This window comes from Miniopterus schreibersii (genome assembly GCF_964146895.1).
Source record: "Miniopterus schreibersii genome assembly, chromosome: 1".
Lineage (NCBI taxonomy): Eukaryota > Metazoa > Chordata > Mammalia > Chiroptera > Miniopteridae > Miniopterus > Miniopterus schreibersii.
Window position 1 is genome coordinate 88865766 of NC_138101.1, and position 22439 is coordinate 88888204.

At 40.8% G+C, this 22439-nt stretch overlaps 1 protein-coding gene across 6 annotated transcripts in view; it reads right to left on the bottom strand.

Moving 5' to 3' along the window:
• Nucleotides 1–22439, bottom strand: part of FRMD4A (FERM domain containing 4A) — a 578005-nt gene that overhangs the window by 135783 nt on the left and 419783 nt on the right. For all 6 annotated transcript variants that reach the window (XM_081154205.1, XM_081154207.1, XM_081154206.1 and 3 more), the window contains 2 exons: nt 20286–20380; nt 9009–9101 (listed from right to left, as the gene is read on the bottom strand). In XM_081154205.1, coding sequence (XP_081010331.1) covers nt 9009–9101; nt 20286–20380 — 188 coding nt within the window. The remainder of the gene's footprint in view (nt 1–9008; nt 9102–20285; nt 20381–22439) is intronic.

Below are 22439 nucleotides of genomic sequence, written 5' to 3' on the forward strand. Positions count from 1 at the left end.
CAGGCCATGGATCTTGACTTGGGTGCCTCTGGCCCTCTCTGCAAAGGGAGGGACCGTGGTAGTCTCTGACAAACAGTCGTAGTGTCGCTTGTCACTTCTGAAGCAGAAAGCACGGTGAACAGGGAAGGGCCCGAGGTTTGGAGTCAGATCTAACAGAACAGATGCCATAACTTACTAGTCGTGCTGGGGGGAGAGCTTACCTGATACTCTTGGGCACCCACCTCCTATCTTTAATTAGGAATAATAAATAGTACCTGCTTCAAGGGCTGTTGTGAAGATTAACAATCATCCTGAATAATGGATAGCTCCCTTCTCTCTGACCTTTTTCCTCTCTAGGTAATTACTAAGGTCCAGAAGCCATTAAGATCATTTCTGGTGATCTGACTGATGAGAGGGAGGGAGCAGGTCCCTTTCAGGCTATATCATGGGTCAATGAAGACAAGGTCTCAGACCTCCATCCTACCGTTCTGAGGATGTCCTACAGTGTCACACCAGCCTGAGTTCCTCCGAGGGAGAAATGCTCATTAAAACTCTGGCTTCGAGGCTGAAGCAGAATTCCCTGAGTTCAAATTCACATTATTCAATATACTTGGGTCTTATTTTTCCTATTCGGTTGAATGGAGGCAGTAATTCTGCCCTCACCCTCACAGATGTTTTGTTTTTGAATATGCCTTACACAGGAAGAATATATAAATGTCCAATAACAAACCAGGCTGGGATGGCAGCCCAAACTTAGATCCTTGGAGACACAGGGTTAATATTTCCACTCAATGAATTCCTAAAACTTGGCTTTCGGGCGGTTGATATTTTCCACAGTCTCTTTTATCAGGTGGTTCTGTTCCCCTTTTCCACAAAGGCTAACTATACACATGTTAAACAGATGTAACATATAGATGTTTAAACAAAAGCAGGAAGGCTCTGAGGGACTGGAGAGTCAGGCTGCTTCCAGGTACCCGTGTGTGATGGATGCTGAGCCAGGGCTGCTCTTGTTAGAAAGGTCAGCGTCCCTGCACAGGGAGGGCGCTCAGCTGGATGGCCACTCCTGTATGGACTCCAGCATACTCCAGGTCTGGGTCTTACAAAGATAATTTATCATACCACTCCTTTGGGGAAAATGGCCTTGGGCATCCCTGGAAAGGCACCGAGTTATAAGCTGGGAACTCTTCCCAGGCTGAACACTAAGGTAAAAATGCAGAGTTCACCTCTATGGGAGAATCTGCCTCCTCTCTCAGGAAAAACAAACTATTGGTATTTGTTCCTATGCTGCTCAGCTAGCTGGAAAGTGGGGACTCAAGGTTGTGGGGTTCTGGAAGCCAGGGTTCTCCGTGGCTGGTGCCCAGGTGACAACAACTCTGGGACAAATGACACTGAGGAGAGGGCAGGGCAGAGAGATTGTGGAAGTGGCGGCTGAGAACTAATGCACATAAGAACTGGAGGAAGAACAAAGACTTCAGGATTGAAAGCCTAGATGACTGAGTGGATAGTCACAGATTGAAGGGACAATGAATTTGGCTTTGGACCAGCTGAGTTTGAAGTTCTCAAGTGGCCAAGAGGTAACTGGAAATAGGAACCAGAGGCTCTCCAGAAAGATCTGCCTTCCCGCTGAGCTGGAGAAGGAGCTCTGCCTGAGGCCATGCAGTTAGAAGTCAATACCTGAATGTATATTCAGAGAGTTTTTCTGAAGTGTTCTGTGAGCCACCTGCTGTGGCCAAACAGGAGAACAAGAGGCCGAGGGCAGAAACATGGCTGGGTCTTCATTCACTCCACCCTGGTTCTCTCTATAGTCAACACTGGCTCTGCCTCTGCAGCTCCTGCTGTGTGTCTGGTGTCACAGACAGAAGTCAGCGTGGAGCGATTTGGAATTATCTGCATATTCTCAGCAACAAACCCTTTAACTTGCAACATCATGGCACCCCAGGCTTTCCTCCAAGGCTTGGTTCCCTCCACTCACAAATAACTCAGCTCATCATAGACACCTAAAAAAGAGACCTGAAGTGCAAGCAGCCCAGTATTTCCTCTTCTTTGTTAATGTTGTTGAAAAGCCCCAGGAAGGAGGAGACAGTCTAATAGATGGCAAGTCCAGTGGAGACAGACAAAACTGTGTACCACTTGAAGCTTCAAACATGTTTCTGAGAGCCAAAGGAGGACAGTTCCTGACAGTGGTTAGCACCTAAGTACTTCCCGGGAAGCCCAGATTTGGCAGACAGAACAGTCGGCTGAAGTCATCAGAAGAGCAGGATCCAAAGGGAGCTGCTCCTAGGAGGCACAAAACTCTGCTGAGATGAACGACACTTCATTTTTTTTCTTCCCTTTTTTCTTTATCTTCTTTATCTATCTGCTTTATTGATTTGTTTTAATTTTAGTCTCTATTGTTTCTTACATATGTCTAATTTTTCTCTTCCCTTTTCTTCCTCTATTTCCCCCCTCCCCCATTTTTATTCTGCTTTCTCATCTTTCGTTCTTTCCCTATTTTGGATATATCTACTTTCTCCTCTATTTCTCTTTTCAAATTTTTTATTCTCCTTTTCTTTTATACCTTCTCCCTTCCCTTTCATTTTCCTTCCCCTATTCTTTATTCTTATGTTTTTTATTTCATCTCTGACCTTTCATATTCCTTTTTCTTCCCGCCTTTTTTCCCCCTCCTCGTATTTTTTCTTTCTTATTTATCATTCTTCCTCTCTTTTCTCTTTCCTATCTCTGTTCTTTTGTGGTTGCTGTTGTTGGTGTTGTAGGGGTCTTGTGTATGTTTTAGTTTTGTTTCTTTTGTTTCTTGTTTTGTTTTGTTGTGTTGTGTTGTGTTTTGTCCTGTTCTGTCAGCACCTCCACAACAGCTCGCACAACGTGATCAGGGGTGAGCCTCACCGCCAGCTAGCCTGAGAGGAGATTCCATCCACGAATGGGACAACATTCAAGATCCAATTACAACAGGAAAACCAAAATAACTCACACGAGGGGCATTCCTAGAAAACTCAGCTCAGAAGATCTAAGAGACTGAACCACTGGGTCCCACAGAACACCTACTACATAAGACCACCCCATGAAAATCGGAAGGCATAGCAGTTTGATCTAATACACAGAAACAAATACAAAGGGACAGCAAAAATGGCAACAACCTCCAAATGAAAGAAAACGAGGAATCATAAGAAACTAAATGAAATGAAGGCAAGCAATTTGTCAGGTAAACAAATCAAAGTAATGGTTATAAGGATGCTCAAACAGCTTACTTAGAACTACAAGCAACTTAATGAGAATTACACCAGCATAAAAAGTTAGAAATCATGAGTATGAATCAAGCGGAAATGAAGAATGACATAGTTGAAATAAAAAATACCCTTGAGGGAATAAACAGTAGACTAGAAGAAGCTGAGTACTGAATCAGTGAATTAGAAGACAAGGTAGGAAAAAACACCCATTCAGAGAAGTACTTGTGAAAAAAAATTAAAAAGCAGTAGGAGAGTTTAAGAAAGCTTTGGGACAACATGAAATGTAAAAACATGTGCATCATAGGAGTGCAGGAGAAGAATCTGAGCAAGGTATAGAGAACCTGTTTGAAGAAATAATGACAGAGAAGTTCCCTAACCTGGTGAAGGAAAAATTCACTCAAGTACAGTAAACACAGAGAGTCCCAATAAAGAAGAACCCCAAAAGACCCACATCTAGACACACCATAATTAAAATGGCAAACGTTAAAGACAAAGAAAGAATATTAAAGGCCCTAAGAGAGACAGAAAGTTACCTATAAGAGAGCTCCCTTAGACTGTCAGTTGATTTCTCAAGAGAAACACTTCAGGCAAGAAGGGAGTGGCATGAAGTATACAAAGTAAGGAAAAGCAGAGACTGAATTAAAGACTACTCTATCCAGCAAGGCTATCAATCAAAATTGAAGGTGAAATAAAGAGCTTCTCAGACAAAAAAAGGCTAAAAGAGTTTATTACCACCAAACCAACACTGCAAGAAATGCTAAAGAGACCACTGTAAGAAAAAGAAATAGAGAGAAAGGAACACAGGCACAAAGAATAAAAATGGCAACAAATAAGTACCTATTAATAATAACCTTAAATGTAAATGGCTTAAATGCATTAATCAAATGATATAGGGTAGCTGAATGGATAAGAAACATGATCCATATATATGTTGTCTACAAGAGACCCATCTCAGAATGAAAGACACCCATGGGATGAAAGTGAAGGGGTGGAAAAAATTTTCCATGCAAATGGAAATTTTAATAAAAGCTGGGGTAGCCAATACTCATATCTGACAAAACAGACTTCAAAAATGAAGGCCATAACAAGAGACAATGAAGTCCACTTCATAATACTAAAGGTATCAATACAAGAGGATATGACCCTGATAAACATATATGCACTCAAATATATAAAATAACTTCTGGAGGATTTTAAGAGAGAGATCAACAGCAATACAATCATAGTAGGGGACTTTAACACCCCACTAACATCATTGGATAGATCTTCTAGACAAATAAATCAACAAGGAAATAGCAACCCTAAATGACACGCTAGGTCAAATGGATTTAACTGACATTTACAGAACATCCCACCCCAAAGCTGCAGAATATACGTTCTTCTCAAGTGCATGTGGGACATTCTCAAAGGCAGGCCACATGTTAGGACACAAACTAAGTCTCTACAAGTTCAAGAAAACTGAAATCATATCAAGCATCTTCTCAAATCACAATGGCATGAAACTAGAAATCAACTACAATAAAAACACCCTCAAACATTCAAACACATGGAGGTTAAATAACATGTTATTAAACAATGAATAAGATCAAGGAAGAAATAAAAAACTTCCTGGAAACAAATGAAAATGAACACACAAAACCCCAAAATCTATGGGACACAATGAAAGCAGTCTTGAGAGGGAAGTTCTTAGCACTAAAGGCCTACCTCAAGAAACAAGAAAAACTTATAATAAATGATTTAACTCTGCAACTTAAAGAATTAGAAAGAGAACAACAAGAAAAGCTAAGAGTAAGAAGAAGGAAGGAAATAATAAAGATCAGAGCAGAAATAAATGACATAGACACTAAAAAAAAAAATACAAAAGATCAATGAAACCAAGTGCCGGTTCTTTGAAAAGATAAACAAGATTGATGAACCTCTGGCCAGACTCAACAAGAAACAAAGAGAGAGGACTCAAATAAAATCAGAAATGAAAGAGGTGAAGTAGCAACTGACCCAACAAAAATACAAAGGATTGTAAAAAAATACTATGAACAACTATATGCCAACAAGCTAGACAACTTGGACTAAATGGACAAATTACTAAAAAAAAAAAAAAAAACCTTCCAAAACTGAATCAGGAAAAGTCAGAAAACCTGAATAGGCCAATAACTTTTGATGAAGTTGAAGCAGTAATAAAAAAAACTCCCAGCACAAAAACGCCCTGTGCCAGACAGCTTCACAAGAGAGTTTTACCAAACATTCAAAGAAGAACTAAAACCTATCCTCCTCAAACTATCCCAAAAAATCCAAGAGGAAGGAACACTTCTAAGCTCTTTTTATGAGGCCAGCATTAGCCTAATTCCAAAAACAGATAAAGACACTACAAAGAAAGAGAATTACATGCCAATATCCCTAATGAACATAGATGCTAAAATCCTCAACAAAATACTAACAAATCAGATCCAAAAAATATACTAAAAAGATCATACACCATGACCAAGTGGATTTATTCCAGGGATGCAAGGCTGGTACAATATTCATAAATCAATAAATGTGATACATCACATAAACAAACTGAAAGACAAAGATCACATGATCATCAATAGATGGCAGAAAAAGTATTTGTCAAAATCCAACACCAATTTTTGATAAAAACTCTCAGCAAAATGGGAATAGAGGGATCGTATCTCAACATAATAAAGGCCATATATGACAAACCTACAGCCAACATCATACTCAATGGGCAACAACTTAAAGCATTTCCCATAAGAAGAGGAACAAGACAGGGATGTCCACTTTCACCACTCTTATTCAACATAGTACTGGAAGTCCTAGCCACAGTTATCAGATAAGAAGAAAAAAAATAAAAGGCATCCAATTTGGAAAGGAGGAAGTAAACCTGTCATTATTTGCAGATGGCATGATATTGTACACAGAAAACCCTAAAGACTCTACCAAAAAACTACTAAAATTAATGAATGAATTCGGCAAGGTAGCAGTATACAAAATTAACACCCAGAAATTGATATAATTTATATACAGAAATAATGAACTCTCAGAAAGAGAAGCTAAAAAAAAATCCCATTTACCATTGTAACAAAAAAATTAAGATATTTAGGAATAAACTTAACCAAGGAGGTAAAAGACCTTTACTTGGAAAACTACAGAACATTGAAAAAAGAGATAGAAGATATAAACAAGTGGAAGAATAAACTGTGTTTATGGATTGACAGAATTAACATCATGAAAATGTCCATAGTACCCAAAACAATCTATAGATTCAATGCAATCCCTCCCTATCAAAATATCAATGGCATATTTCACAGATCTAGAACAAGTACAACAAAAATTTATATGGAACCAAAAAAGACCCCAAATAGCCTCAGCAATCTTGAGAAAGAACAAACTTGGAAGGATCACAATACTGGATATCAAGCTATACTACAAAGCCACTATAATCCAAACAGCTTGGTACTGGCACAAGAACAGGCATATAGTTCAACAGAATAGAGCAGAGAACCCAGAGATCGACCCAAGCCATTATGTTCAATTAATATTTGGAAAAAGAGGCAAGAGCATACAATGGAGTAAAAACAATCTCTTCAATAACTGGTACAGGAAAAAATCAACAGGTACATACAAAAAAGTGAAACTAGACCACCAACTTACACCACACACAAAAATAAACTCAAAATGTATAAAAGACTTAAATGTAAGTCATGAAACCATAAAAATCCTAGAAGAAAACATACGCAGCAAAATATCAGACATCTCACGGAGCGGAATTTTCACTGATACAATGCCTAGGTCAAGAGAAAGAAAGGAAAAATAAACAAATGGGACTGCATCAAAATTAAAAGCTTCTGCACAGCAAAAGAAATCAGCAATAAAATGAAAAGGGAAACCACTGTATGGGAGAACATACTGGCCAAAGATACATCTGATAAGGGGTTACTTTCCAAAATATATAAAGTACTCATACAACTCAACAAAAGAAAGACAATCCAATTAAAAAATGGGCAGAGGACCTGAATAGACACTTCTCCAAAGAGGACATACAAATGCCCTAGAGACACATGAAAAAATGCTCAACACCACTAATTATTAGAGAAATGCAAATTAAAACAACAATGAGGTACAGCAACACCTGCCACCTGCCAGAATGGCTACCATTTAATAAATCAACAAACAACAAGTACTGGTGAAGATGTGGAGAAAAAGGACCCTAGTCCACTGCTGGTGGGAATGCAGACTGGTACAACCACTACGGAAAACAGTGTGGAGTTTCCTCAAAAAATTAAAAATGGAACTGCCATTTGACCCACTGATTCCACTTCTAGGAATATATCCTAAGAAGCCAAAAACACCAATCAGAAAGAATATATACACCCCTATGTTCATAGCAGTGTTATTTACAATAGCTAAGATCTGGAAACAGCCCAAGTGCCCATCAGTAGATGAATGGATTAAAAAACTGTGGTAATTTACACCATGGAATACTATGCAGCTGTAAAAAAGAAGGATCTCTTGCCCTTTGAGACAGCATGGAGGGACCTGTAGAGTATTATGCTAAGTGAAATAAGCCAGTCAGAGAAAGAAAAATATCACATGATCTCACTTATATTTAGGATCTAATGAACAAAATAAAATGACAAACAAAAAAGATCCAGAAACATGGAAGCATAAAACAGACAGACGTATTTCAGAGGGACGGGGGGTGGTGGGAAGAGATTAACCAATGAACTTATATGCATCTATGCATAACCCATGGACAGACAAAAGATGGGGAAAGCCTGGGGTGGGGGGACAGGTGTAAGGTAAAAGGGGTCAATGGGGAAAAAGGGGGGACATCTGTAATACTTTCAACCATTAAGATGAATTAAAAAAAAATTAAATCTAAAAAGATCACTGTGTCCTGCTCTTGAATTTCTGTGCACGTATTTTAAAAGAGTTGGGTCCATGTAATGGGTGGAAGGGCTAGTGTCCACTGGAAGACTGAGGCATTCTCACTAAATGTCTCTGCAATTGTGTTTCAGTGAAGGTTCTCAACAGAAACCTTATAAAGCCAGAGGTTCTGGCTCCACCGAAAGGGGCTCAGATTTTGGTTTTGCTTACGGTCTCTACTTCGCCCCAGACCCATGACATGATCCTTCTGGAATCACAACCTTCTGCAAACCAATGTGATAAGCCTGGTGGACTTCCTAAGATTGCTGCAAATATTAACTACAAGAAGCAAATCTAATTCTTTGTAGTCACAAAATAAAACTTATGAGAGATTCGTGAACAGAAAATGCCCACTGTTCCTGATATTTTGTTATGCCATATACTCCATTCCTGGCAAATGCATTGGTCTGTGGCTAACTTCTGGGGTTCAACTACTCCTGTTTGGGATAAATTGGTAAGTTGCAAGAAGCCAAGTGGCACTTGTGATAGAAGGAAAGAATATACAAATTTTTGTTATGTAGCTTCCAACGGCCACCAAAATAGGACCCAAGAGTTTGTGTTACTATGAGACTCAGTTTAGTTTGAGATATAAGCCACCGCTCTCCCCAAAAGCAAAAACACACACAAAAACTTGTTTCTTTATTCCACACAAGCATCTTATGCAAGAGCACAAACACGTGTGTCGCACACACTGACATGCCTCACACACTCACACCCTATGTTTATATCTACTGGAAATGTAGCTACACCATGACCTCTATTCTTGGTACTGAACCAAGACACACTTGATTTTCCTTTCTTTTGATCACTCTACCCTTCTAGACTTTTCTGAAAAAGGAAAAAAAAAGAAGCAAAAGAGCGGACACCAGGGGTACATACCTGACACAGAAGTATAAAACCACCGGTCCTGTCTTTTTGGGAAAGTCATGTTCTAATACTCTTCGGTCTAGCTGAAGCCAGTTTAAGTGTCCCCTGAGGAAAATAGAGACAAATTGGTTAGGGCTTTGGATTTTGCAGAAGTTTCTTGTCACAAAGGCATATGTGCAGGAGAATGGGCTGGATCACAGTTAAATGTGGACCTTTGCTCACTATGAAATTTTCAATATTTGAAGAACCCAGAAGAGTGACCTAAGGAACAGGGTATGCGTGGGAGATACTGTGTGACGTGAGGGAGGAGACTGACACTCAGAAAGTTGGGGGTTAGAGACCCGCTGTCCATTTCTTATACTGCATTAAAATTAAAACATAATCATGCCCTCTCGTCCTAAATACCCTTCCCAGCACGCTGCAGGCTGGGTTTATCCTGAAGGACTCACAACACACTCCAGAAACATGTCAGCAACCTGGGAAACATCTTGCTGAAAGCAAATGGGTTGAAAAGCCAGTAACAGACAGTTTCTTAAAAACTTAAACTTACATCTACCATATGACCTAGCCACTCTTCTCCTAGGTGTTTACTCAAGAGAAATAAAAGCATATGGCCATACAAAGACTTTCACACACAGACGTTTAGAGACACACATTATATTTCATAGCTCAAAACCTGAACAACCCAAATGTTTATCAACAAGACGAATGTATAAACAAATTATGATATATTTATATAATGGAATATCATGCAGCAATAAAAGCTATTGATATATACAGCAACATAGATGGATCTAAAAATAATTATGCTAAGTAAAAGCAGCCAGACCAAAAAAGAGTACAAATCATATGATTCCATTTATACGAAGCTTTAGAAAGTGCAAATTAATCTACAATGACAGAAAGCATCAGTGGTTGCCTGGGGGCTGAGGCGGGAGGAATTACGGGGGAGCCATAAAGAAAATTTTGGGAGAGTGATGGATTATATTCATTATCTTGATGGTGGGGATGGTTTATTGGTGCATATACATGTGTCTAAATTTATCAAATTGTGTACTTCAATATGTGCCATTTATTGTATGTCAGTTATACCTCATTAAAGCTATTTTAAACAGTGAACCACAGAGAGACTTGATATACAAATGGAATGACCTGTGCATTTCTTTCTTCCTCCCCTCCCTCCATCTCTTCTTTCTTTTCATAAATGTCAACTGACTACCTTCTCTAGAGAGGCAGCAGGGAGCAAAATAAACACAATCCCTTTCCCCGTCAAGGTTATATGCTTGTAAGGAGACACTCAACCACTGTTTCCACAATTAATTACATAATAACTAATAGTATTAGGACCATGAGGTATGAGAACATGTAAGGATCCAATCTAGTTTAGGGGTCTGAGAAGCACCGCCTGGTGTTTGAGTGAGATTTGAAGAATGACAAAAGTTAACTTAGCAAAGAGAAAGGGGGACCACTTTCCAAGCAGGACCAGCATGTGCAAAGGCCCTGAGGTATAGTGTGAGTAGAAAGGGCTGACACTGGAGAAGGGCAGGGCCAGCTTCTGGGGCTTTGGAAGCCACGGTGAGGTTTGTCTTTGAAGAGTCAGGCAGAGCCATGTTACAAGTATGAGCAGAGAAATCTCCCCACTTTTTTCCCTCTCCCACCCAACCTCAGTCCAGATACTGGGGGACTCAGAGCCCTATAATTGCATTTACTTAGAAAACTAATATGGAACAGACACAACTGATGGCACAAAATCTCTTCAGGTGCCCGGTGCTGTGTGCCCCCGATGTTAGAATGCAGGCACACGTGGAAGGCTGGCACTTATTCTGTGCTCAATGAGAAGCGAAAGCTGTCTGCACTGTCCCAGTACAAGGTTTGCTCCTCCAAGCACATGCTGACCTCCAAGAAGTGGACGGGGCTTCCATTTCCACTTTGAGAATTCACTTAAGCTGTGCCTTTTGCACACACACAAAAACCTCTCTTTCATTTCAGCCCACACCTGTGGCCTAGGATGATGCTTGGATCTGCTTCTTTCTCCTCCTTTCGAGAATCTCCATCTGGAAATAAATTTCTCTTATAAACTTTATTTTTGTTTTTGATTATTCTTCTCTGAATATAGTAAGGGTGAAAAATAACAGGAAAAGCCCTGGCTGGCGTGGCTCAGTGGTTAGAAAGTCGGCTCCCACACCAAGGGATCGCAGGGTCGATTCTTGGTCAAGGGCACATACCAGGGTTGCTGGTTCCCTGCCCTGGGTGCGTGCGGGAGGCATCAGTGTCTCTCTCACGTCAATGTTTCTCTCTCTTCTCGCTCTCTTCCCCCCTCCCCACTTCCATTCTCTCTGAAAATCAATGGAAAATATGTCCTCGGGTGAGTATTAACAAAAACACACACACACAGAATAAAATAACAGGAAAAAAGTTTTTTAAGTAAAATGACTGAACCAACTTCTTCCAGAAAGTGGAATAAAGTCCCAGCCAACTAGAACCTGGATCTGGAAAGAGAAGGTCGGAGTGCCAACTTCATTTCTGGTCATACTGTAAGTACTGACCTCTGTGCCTTAACTCACGTTCCCTCTGCCTAGAATGCCCTTCCTCTCCATCACCCAGTAAAGTCCAACCCATCCTTCAAGATCCAGCTCTCCTGTGCCTCCTCCAGGAAGCCTTCCCTGATGCACCTTCCCCACACCACACACCCGCCTGGGACTGGATTCTCACACTGCCCATCCTGGGCACACCTCTGTTGCTGCACTTCCCACAGTCCATGGGACTTACTCTTTACACGCATTCTTCTTCCCGAATAGACTTTACATTTGCAAAATACAGCAAAATCTGCCTCATGAAGTAAAAGTTTGTGTTTTTGATCAACTAGGTGTTAAGACAAATGTGAGACCTAATTATTGGGTAGTAAGAAGCTCCAGCCACTCCCTTCCTGCCTCTGGAAATGTCCCAGATCTCCCAGGATCTTCTCCATGTGCCCAGCCTTCTGCACACATGCCATAAGCACGCTCTGTGTGGTGACTCTGATCACGCTGCTGCTCCTGATTGGAACAGTCTCTCCATCCTCTTGATCTGAACGCTAGCCATTGTTTGAGGCTGAACTCAATGCAGTCTTTTAGTGAAGTTTCCCTTGATTGCCTAAGTCTGGGCTTTCTTTCAAACTTCTCCAGAGCTCCTGGTTTGTGTCATCTACAAGGCATTTATAGCACAGCCCAGTACAATTAGTTATTTTTTAAAAATATGATCTGTCTCTCTGAAGAATTCATAAGTTTTCAACACTTTAAAAAATCATCCCAGAACCTAGCAGAAGACCTGGCACATATTAAGTGCTCATAAGCCCTTATTCATTGATTGGATGACTACCTGCAAAAGCAACTGATCTGTGCCTAGATCTTGATTTATAAAGGTGACTGAGTGACCACAAAGAGAGGTCAATGCCATGGAAAGTAAAATTGAATGTTATTCACAGTTCCCCTAGAAATGAGAGGCACACCATGCCAGGCAGGGCCATAAGGGGAAGCACCAATGCTGGTCATGAGGCAGAAAACAAATAAGGAGGCATAGGCCAGAGCCTTTATTTGGGTTTTCCATGGGAAAGGTAAGACAGGGCAGGGGACACTGCTTAGGACTGGCTAGTTTGAGTAACTCTGGCAGGCCGAGGGGCATAGAGGCTGTCCCTAGCTGTCTGGTACCTGGCTCTGGGTTGATTTAGGGCAGGGGAACTAATGGCTTGGTGTGTGAATTAGATAAAGGGAGTGGTTCTGAGTATGGGCTCTGGACAGCAGGAGAGATGTGAACAACATTAGCTGTTGGTTTGGCTCTGTAATTAATGGATGCCAAATAAATAAATCTAAGAAAACTCAGAAAAGCAATCCATCCAATGACCAGAGAGATTTAAATTGATTATTTTGCCTTACAATAATTCTTGATAAACAGTCTGACTGAAATAAACTTTTCATAATCCTCAACAGATAAATTTTCATCCCACCCCAATGGCATGCAGACTGCTGGGAATTCTACTGAGTCTCAAGAGGCAGAGTTCACTTGTTGAAGTACCTTGAAGTGAGGGGTTTTGCATGAAGAGACACTGAGATGGGTCTCACTTGGCTACTCACTTGGTTGGGTTTGCTCAAGTCCCATTCTTCTTCCACCATGTTAAAAAAGGCCAAATGGAGGGGTGGATTCCCTCTCTAGATCATTTTAATGCCCACATTAAACTTTTTTAAAGGATGGAATTTTAGCAATGAATGTATTTAATTGGAAATTCCTTTGTCCCCAGCCATATATTGGTTTAGCATTTATCAAGCAATAAACTGAGTAGAAAGTATGAAAACGGTCAGGAAGCAGAGAGAACAAGGAAGCCAGAATCACCCCTAAATTGAACAGTCTTTGAGGAAAAATAAATTTCCTTTCTCCACCCCCTTATCTGAACTACTCAACTCTAGTTCTCAGAGGGTCAGCCTGATGCAAATACTTGCAGGGCTCTGCCCACAGATAGGTGGGCTTCCCCACATCTGGTGTTCTGGGACCCTGAGGCTGAAGGAAGTCGGCTCCCTCTGTTTTATGTGACCAAAATTAGCTCCACTGAAGGGAAAACCGACTCATCTAAGGTCCCTTGTGACAACCAGCCAATATTTGGGCAAAAACTAAGAGATGGATTAAAAAGCAAACTGGAAACCCTAGCTCTGAAACCACCACTCCTGGCTACAATAGGACTTGTTAAAAAATTGTCTACTCATTGTATGGGGTTCAAAGTCATATTTCCTACACCCAATGGTATCAAGCATCCTTCACTGTCCAGGACTTTTTCTTTCCTATGTAAAACCTCACAGTCCCGACATCAAGTCCCTTTCTCAATTTTTTTTTTTTTTTAATTTAAGTCAGGGTGGACCAGGGAGCAAGGAGGTAAAAGAAATATAGAAGCATTTTCTCCATACAGTTTAACTAAGTAAGAGATGCCTGATAGCTTGGTTTTCATTATTCTCATTGATTTTTCGTTTGAGAATGCACATCAGTGCATTTGCTAATAACAAAGCACAAAAATAAAAGATGCCCCAGCAGACACTTGGTATTTTTTATTGCTTGACTGATAACTATCTTTAAAGCTGCACAAGATAACACTCATTTGGTTTACAGTGGCAATAGGTCAAACTGTTGGGTCAGTAATAAATACGCAATTGCTTCCAGGCAATAGAAATTGGATGCATTTATTTAACAGACTGCTTTTAGCTTCTACATATAATACAAATAGATTTCTGGTTCAAGTGTTGGCACCTTCAATAGAGATGGCCTTAAGGAGAGCTTTGTTTATAGAGAGTTACTGGAGGGTGGAGGTGCGTGATAAGACTGTCTGAACTGATCATTCTTGGCCCCCAGGGGAGAATGATACTCTGCCTTTTAGAGGTTCGCATTGTAGACAGCTGACTTCATATGGAATGTGTTTCTATGGACAGCCAAAGCAAGAGTATGAAATTCTTACAGATGTCCCTGGGTGGAGGGGTGGGTGGGCAGCTCTTCAAATAAAACAATGATTAGCTTTTGGTGTCCTGACTCAGAAGTATATGTGCTCATCAAGGACAGCTCAGGGGTACCGATTTAGCTAGAAACCCTCAAATAGTGGTCATCCAGTGTGTGAGTGTGTGTGTGAGTACGTTTGAGTGTGTGTGAATGTGAGTGTATGCAAGTGTGAGTGTATTCGAGTGTGTGTGTGTGTGTGGGTGTGTGTCTGTGTGTGTGATGGGCGGGGGGAGAGATTTCACCTGCACCAGACACAGACACACACAGAGAAAGATTAAGATAAGAAGTATTTTGGGGAAACCAGACAACTAAAACTTGGGCTCTTTGGTCCAACTGAGTTTATAGCTTTTAATTTTTTATTTATGGAGAATTTGTATGTTCCAAGTCTTTTTTATAGTTCCTCCTACACTGTATCTTATTTACCTCTTAAACTAAAAATACAAGCCACACAAGGGGCCAAAAGGTCTAGTTATTTCTGGTGCCGAACAGTGGATGCTAAATAAACATCTGTTAAGAAACCAATAGGTCGGCTTCAAATATGCCCCATAGATCAACATTACTGTCAGTCCAGAACAGCCATCCATGTAGAGACCCCACTCCTGTCCTGAGTAAACAATCTCCATCTTCAGTGAGAATTCACTCTGTTCCCCCTTTCCAGGATCTGGGCTCCACCCTAACAGTTTCTTTGGGAAGTAAGAATTCAAGAGAAAGCCTGGATCCATCCCTAAGGCCTCTTCAGATGGCCCCATTCTTTTTTACTGGCCTTAGCTACATACAGAAAGAGTTCTGCTAAAGCCCTTTTCTGGTCACTAAATAGAAGGTACAGCTGTGTGCCACTCGTCTGCCAGTCTCCAAGGTGGCAATGCACACTTGAATACCATGTTCCCAGAAGCAGCTGTTACAACCCAGGCTCTGAGGTGTAGCCACTGATTCTCTCTGCAGTCTTGCGGTTCAGGGCATTTAATGAATGGAAATCCCAAACCTATTTCTAAATACTAAATTGCTTTCCCAGAGCTACATTATGTCGTCGTTTCTCCCACGACTGGGAAACTGCTTTTCTATTTTGTTTATATTTAAATGGTAGATAAGCTTGAGACTGGGAGTGCTCATCAACTAGACCCTCTCCAGATGGCTCGACCAGGGCTAGTCGTGGTTCAAGCTAAGGGCGCCCAAGGACTCAAGGACACTGCTGAGCAGGGGATCTGCCCCTTTGTCCCAGCATTGGGTCTATTGACCCAATTAATTAAGCACACACTGGACCTTAATTATCTGGATAAATTAGACTCCCCAAACAGTACTAATCAATGATTTAATTAATTAAAATATTGCAAGTTGTTTAAAAAAATCCTTAATTGGTTCTTAAACTAGGATTCTGGCTTCAGAATGCCTGTAAACCCTCTAAATTATTTTATGTGTAAACTTTTGTGGAGGCAAGGGAATCTTTTGTGTACCTTCTTAACAAATTTCAAAGGGGTCTGTGATTAAATAAGAGGCTACAAACTTCCTTAATTGGAATGTGAAATTTCCTTAATTGGTATGTGACAATACATTCTAATTGTATCTGGCTTTTAAAATACGCAGTGATTGCTGACCAAGTTTCTTATCTTTCTCCTTCAACTTTCCAAATGCTTCGTAAAGGTTTTCATTACAAAGATACTCATTTATAGTATCTGACACACAATTCTCAAAATTTATGACAGGAGATTCAAATTAAAATGTAAATACATTACAATCATTACTTCAACTTGGGGTGTGTTTGATTATTTCTGTTAAATAGTCTAAAAGTTGTTCAGTTATAGCTTCTGATGAGATCCTCTGTCAACAATTTTCTTTTAATTTTAAAAATTAAAAATTTGTATATTTGCAAATGTCCAAACTCACCAAACTATGCATTAAATATGTGTAGTTCTTTGTATATTAATTATACCTCGATAAAGCTGTCTTTTTAAAGAAACCCAAATAAAGGAAACAAAAATTATGATTGAGAATAAGTTAATTAAATATAGGGCTTTATTGGTTTAAATTATACAATTAGAACCAGGAGCTCTGAAAATAAAAAACACACCCAACAACTTGGGTATTAAAACAGCAATGAAAATATTTCAAAAACAAAATGTAAAAACAGCGATCCTTAAATGGTGGATGCTGATGCTTGGTAAGTGAGAATCCCGGCCATACCATTTGGACTGGTGCATAAACACTAAAGCTGAGCTTCTCTGAGTTGGTTCTCACACTGTTAGGTTTTGAGTCTGTCTGGAATGGAGAGAATCTATAACTTTCCGGTCCCTGGCACTTCATGACTGGCCCCAAATATTCAAAGTTTAAGAGAAATCAGGTTCCCTTCTTGGATATGGAGGGAGGGAACAGAGGAAATTTACTCCACCATTCCCCTCTCCTTAGAGCTAGGGTTTTCACACTTGGATGCATATCAGAAAAATCTTGCTGCTCAGGCCACTCCCAGACCAATTAAATCACAATTCTGGGGCAGGTCCCAGGAACTGGCATTTTATAAAATGTCCTTAGGTGACTCCAATGTGTAACTGAGGTTGAGAACCACAACTCTAGCAAAGCATAAATAATTATTTTAGGATCAAATTAATATGAGACTCTTCCTTTGCTTCAGAGTGTTTTAAAGATGGCAGGAATGTCATTGTTTGCTCGTATCACCATAATTCAGGTTATGTACAAATAACCTTCTATATCTTTTTCTATCACAATAGATTTGTTCAAAATAAAACAGGCTGCAACAGAAAAAGGCATTCATGGGAAAACTGGTGACACTGGAATGAAGTCTGTAGTTTGGTAGCGATAATATGATAATATGATACAGTGATGTTAACACAGTTCGTAAAATATCAACACATTTGGGAAAGCTGGGTGAAGGGTACATGGAACTCTCTGTACTCCCTTTGCAATTCTTCTGTAAGTCTAATTATTTCAAAATATAAAGTCTAAAAATTAAATTTAAAAAAGAGAAGGTGGAGTTAGTACTAATGCTACAACATTGTGCATTGGCTTACAATATGAAATATCTGTGAACATAAAGTCCTGCGCTGTGTACTTGGACACTTTATTCATAAGCACAACTTATGGGGCGAGAAAAGCTTAGAGAAACTTTCAATTTCCTGTCTGCATTCTGCTCTATATATCTTTTCTCCAGGCCCATTCAGATCCTACAAAATGTCATCAACAGCAGTTAATACTGAAAAACTCATATATTCTTGTATAAGGAATCACAGTGCTGGTGGTAATATCTTACACTTCTACAGCACTGTACAGTTTATAACACATTCCAAGTATTAGTCTTGCTTGATTTGCACGAGGAAATAGGCAATACATAGGGTATACCATGGACTGGAAGAAAGGATGAAACTTCAACTCCATTTGATTATAAAATGCACAGTGTAGTGCCTGCAGAAATCACACCCACACACACCCACACTCATACACACACATATGTCACAGGACAATGCACAATTTGAAATCACGGTTATTAAAAGATCTTATGTTAGTGTCCAGGGGCACATATGACAAGGCTAGTGCTACTGACAAGTGCGCATCACCCTAGACTAAGCCACCCCACAGGCACAGTTTTCACTCTTCCCTTTCTCACCAGGAAAGGGAGAAAAGTTCAGATTATCAAAGAGGCACCAGATGTTGTCAGGCCATGACTTTGCCCTGAGTCACGGCCGCCTCCTTTGTTCCTGTCTCCTGTCCTTCATTTCCTGGGGGCCCCTGACACTCCCCACTTCCCCCATGAGTCAGGTCCACCTGCCAGTTCTCTTTCAGGACTATCTGCAGCTGCTGCTCTTTCCCACTGATCTGCTGGCCTCCGGCCACTCCTGCAATTGCTGAAGAAACCCTCCCACCCAGGCTCGGGTGAAGGGGCTGGCGGTGACCACACTTTCTCTGGACTGTGCCAGGAGAGGGCTCACCTGCTCTTCCTAACCCTAACCTCCCACAGAGCCCTCCAGCCGGCCAGTTCAGCTCCAGGGTGTGGGATGCGCTCGTCCAGCCTATCCTCACACACACGCCGTCCTGGCCAACCCAGGGAACCGGGTCAGCCCAGACCAGGAACGACGGCACCACTCGCCCCTCGCCCCTCGCCAGTTGCCCCTCGATGGGCTGCGGGGCCTGTGCTGCACACCCCACTCTCCTTTCTGTGTTGTGTGTTCCTGCTCTTGCCCACCCCAGGGAAAGAATGACCTTCTACCTGAGAGCCGACCCCAGGCAGTGCTGTTAGGGCAGTGAATGGACACATTCAGCAGGTGTGTCTCCTCCTCATTGGCCCAGGACAACATGCTCACTCTTAGATTCTTATTTATTCAAAAGGGAAACCTAACTGGGACTCATGGAGAGGTCATGGGATCTTTGAGAAGACTAACGGTACCTGGGAAATGTGAACAATGGGATATGATGAATCGAAACTTCTGGTTTCCTTCTAATTAGTGACAAATGTATGAATAGCAATGTCAGGGTTTACAGTGATTCTCAGGAGAAAGGGTAGAAACACCTGCACTGGTGAAAGTAGCTGTTTTTGATGCGTATTTGTCTTAAAGCATTTTTTTCATTACTCTGCTGGCTCCTTCCCAGCACAGCCCTCCATTCACAGTCGTGCTTACTTGGCTGTACCCACAGGCACAGGATCCCTCTAGACCAGGGGCCCCCACTCCTGCCTTCCTTCTGGCTCAATTCCCAACACGATCAAGGCCAAGGCTGACCGGGGTCCTCTCAGCTTTCTTGAGGAAAATGTGACTGCTCCCGCTGCCGGAATTGTCACTAATTCAGAAGGCAATTGTAAGTTCCCCTTTGCCCAAGACAGTCTCAATTTACACTGCCTTTTACTCCCAGGGCCTCGATCTGCAGTTCCCCAGGCTCAGTGTAACCAGGCGCAGACACATCTGATCACCTCTCCTGCTCACCAACGTTCTGCCTCCTGCCCTTGCTTCTGCACCGTCCCGCCCTGCCGGCACCGCCTGGTTAATGATGCATGACCTCCCTGTACTGTCCTGCCCAGCCACCAACCACCCCTGATCTATTAGTATTTTAGAAAATCATCTCTGTAACTCGAAAGATTTGCAGGAGTGTGTGTGTGTGTGTGTGTGTGTGTGGGTACACTCAGAAGAAAGAAAATTATTAAACTTTTGCTTAGACCATATTCTTATCTAGCAATCTATGCAGGTTTTTACCATACTCTTTTGCTAACTGTATAGAAGGAAACTTAAATTTTAGTAAAGTATTTCTTACATGTGTTGTAAAACACCGCTCCATAGAGCCAAACTGAAAGACCATTTTCATCAGACGAGTGATGTGAATTTCTGATTTTTATATTCTATTTTGCTTAGAGAGTGAAACTGCACAGATACTTTTCATTTTGAACTTATCATCAAATCCACTTCCTGTTATTGTTATTCCAACATTGGAGAGAAAGTTTAATTTCCAGAAGTTTTCATTTAACTTTAATAGAAAACAAACCCATGCGAATCTACTTAAAACAAACAAACAAACAAACAAAAAAGCATTTCGGTTCTGAACACGAACCTGCAATTTGATTGTAAGAACTAGTTTACCTAATAATTTCATAATATGAGCGTCACCCTAATTATATCTTTTGGCCGTTCCAGGCATGATCACAAGGCCTTTGAAATTCAAATGTTGAACTCAGACTAACCCCATACCACAGGACCCAAGTGGCCTGCAGCTGAGCTCACTGCTGACAGTTGGGACAGTGTGATTTCCAATTTCCCTTCAGGTTCTGGGGGCTCATGGGGCACTTACGTCTCATCTGTGAAGGCTATTCCAAAGTATTCCTTTTCCTTTAGATTGAAGTGAGATGCCACGAGGTCAAGCAGCTCCTTAGCCAAAAGCTTGGGCTGGAGGGAGAACAAAATGGAAAAAGGTTAAGTGATGAGAGATTACATTTCCTAAAACAGGCAATTTCCGATTTATATAATTTTGTAAAATGCAATGTCTCAGAGCTGTAGTACATTAATGCAAATGATTTTTATAAAACCCAAAGGAGCCCTGCCGGTGTGGTTCAGTGGTTAGAGCATCAGCCAGTGCACCAAAGGGTCGAGGGTTCGATTCCTGGTCAAGGGCACCTACCTGGGTTGCAGGTTTAATCCCCGCCCTGGTCGGGGCACGTGCAGGAGGCAACCAGTCAATGTGTTTCTCTCAGAGAGATGCTTCTCCCTCTCTCTCTTTCTCTCCTCCCTCTCCCTCCTCCCTCCCTTCCATTTTCTAAAAATCAAAGGAAAAATAACCTCGGGTGAGGATTAACAAAAATAAAATAAAACCCAAAGGAGTAGACAGTGAGGACACCACTGAGCAAACAGCCAAGGACAGGTGGAGACCTTCTGCCTGTCTCCTAGTAGTTTGTTCTATCAACAAATGGAGCTCGCTCGTCCACAGGGCTGTCAAACCGTGTCACTCTCCTCAACACAGCAGAACCTTTCACGTGGAACTGACAGGAAGGTGCCTTATTAAAAAATATATATACACACATAAATAAATATACATATTATATGTTATAATATATACTTATATGTTTTATATGTTTTAACATATATTTAATTATAATATTAGTATTAATGTTATAATGAATATATTCTATATTCTGTAATATATATTTTGTTGCATATATAATTTATACATATAATAAATATATTATAATGTATATTTAAAATATAGTAATATATTTTAAATGCTATAATATATTATAATTATACAAATATTATAACCAATCAATTACATATTATATAATATCTATTATATACATGTATTTAACATATACTTATACAGTATTTGCTATGTGCCAGGCCCTGTTCTAAACACTTTACAAATACCAGCCTCTAAAATTCTCATCGCAGCCCTACAAGGTGGTCCTATCATTAACGCTATCTACGGGGAGGAAACGGGCATCCAGATACTAAACATCTCTGTTTAAGTGTTGGAGCTGGGATTTGAATCCTGGCTCTGGAGGCTCTGCCCTCAAACACGCTCTGTGCTCCCATAATTAAAAATCCAAACAATAAAAGTATCTTCCTGCAAAAAATGTTAAAGTTATGGTCAAAGGGCCTTGGAAATAGTGCTTAAGAATAAATGGAAAATTCACCTTCCATCTGCCTTTCCAAAGGAAACCAGCCTTCACCGAAGAAGTTTTTATCATAAACTCTTTCCTAAGCATCTCTGCCAACGTAAAGGAGTATACGAGAGCTTTAGGCACGAGATCACTGTAGATGCCTGTACTGTCGATACCTCACTCATCTGGGTCCATCACTGCTGACGTGACCAGGCTCTGAGGTGGGGAGCTAGGAAAGGCTGTCTGATGGAGACACAGGCCTAATTTCTAAATTAGCCCCCAGGTCGGGTATTTGCAAGTGCACTGCCTTTGCTCTATGGCCACTACTCCATTCCAAGCTCACTCACTGGATGTCTCCAAGCTCAGAGCAAAACAGATTCCAAAAGAGAAAACGTATGCTATTTGTGTATGTACATGTATGTGCATTTAGACCCTTCCCGAACGTATTTCCTCTTCCGGTGGCTACTCTGTTGCACTTCTTGGTTAGGACAGTGGATAACACATGCAAATCGAAGTTTACTTGACAGTTTTAGAATTACCATACAATCCAGCAATTTTACTTCTGGGTATATATTCGAAAAGATATATGTACCCCATGTTCAGTGGGGCATTATTTATAGTAGCCAAGACATGGAATCAACATCAGTGTCCATCAATGAGTGGACAGAGAAGATGTGATACATATACAATAGAGTACTAGTCAGCAATAAAGAAGAAGGAAATCTTGCCATTTGCAACAACATGGATGGACCTGAGGGTATTATGCTAAGTGAAATAAGTCAGACACAGAAAGATAAATACCATTATAATCTCACATATGGAATCTTTAAAAAATATATTAAAAATAAAAA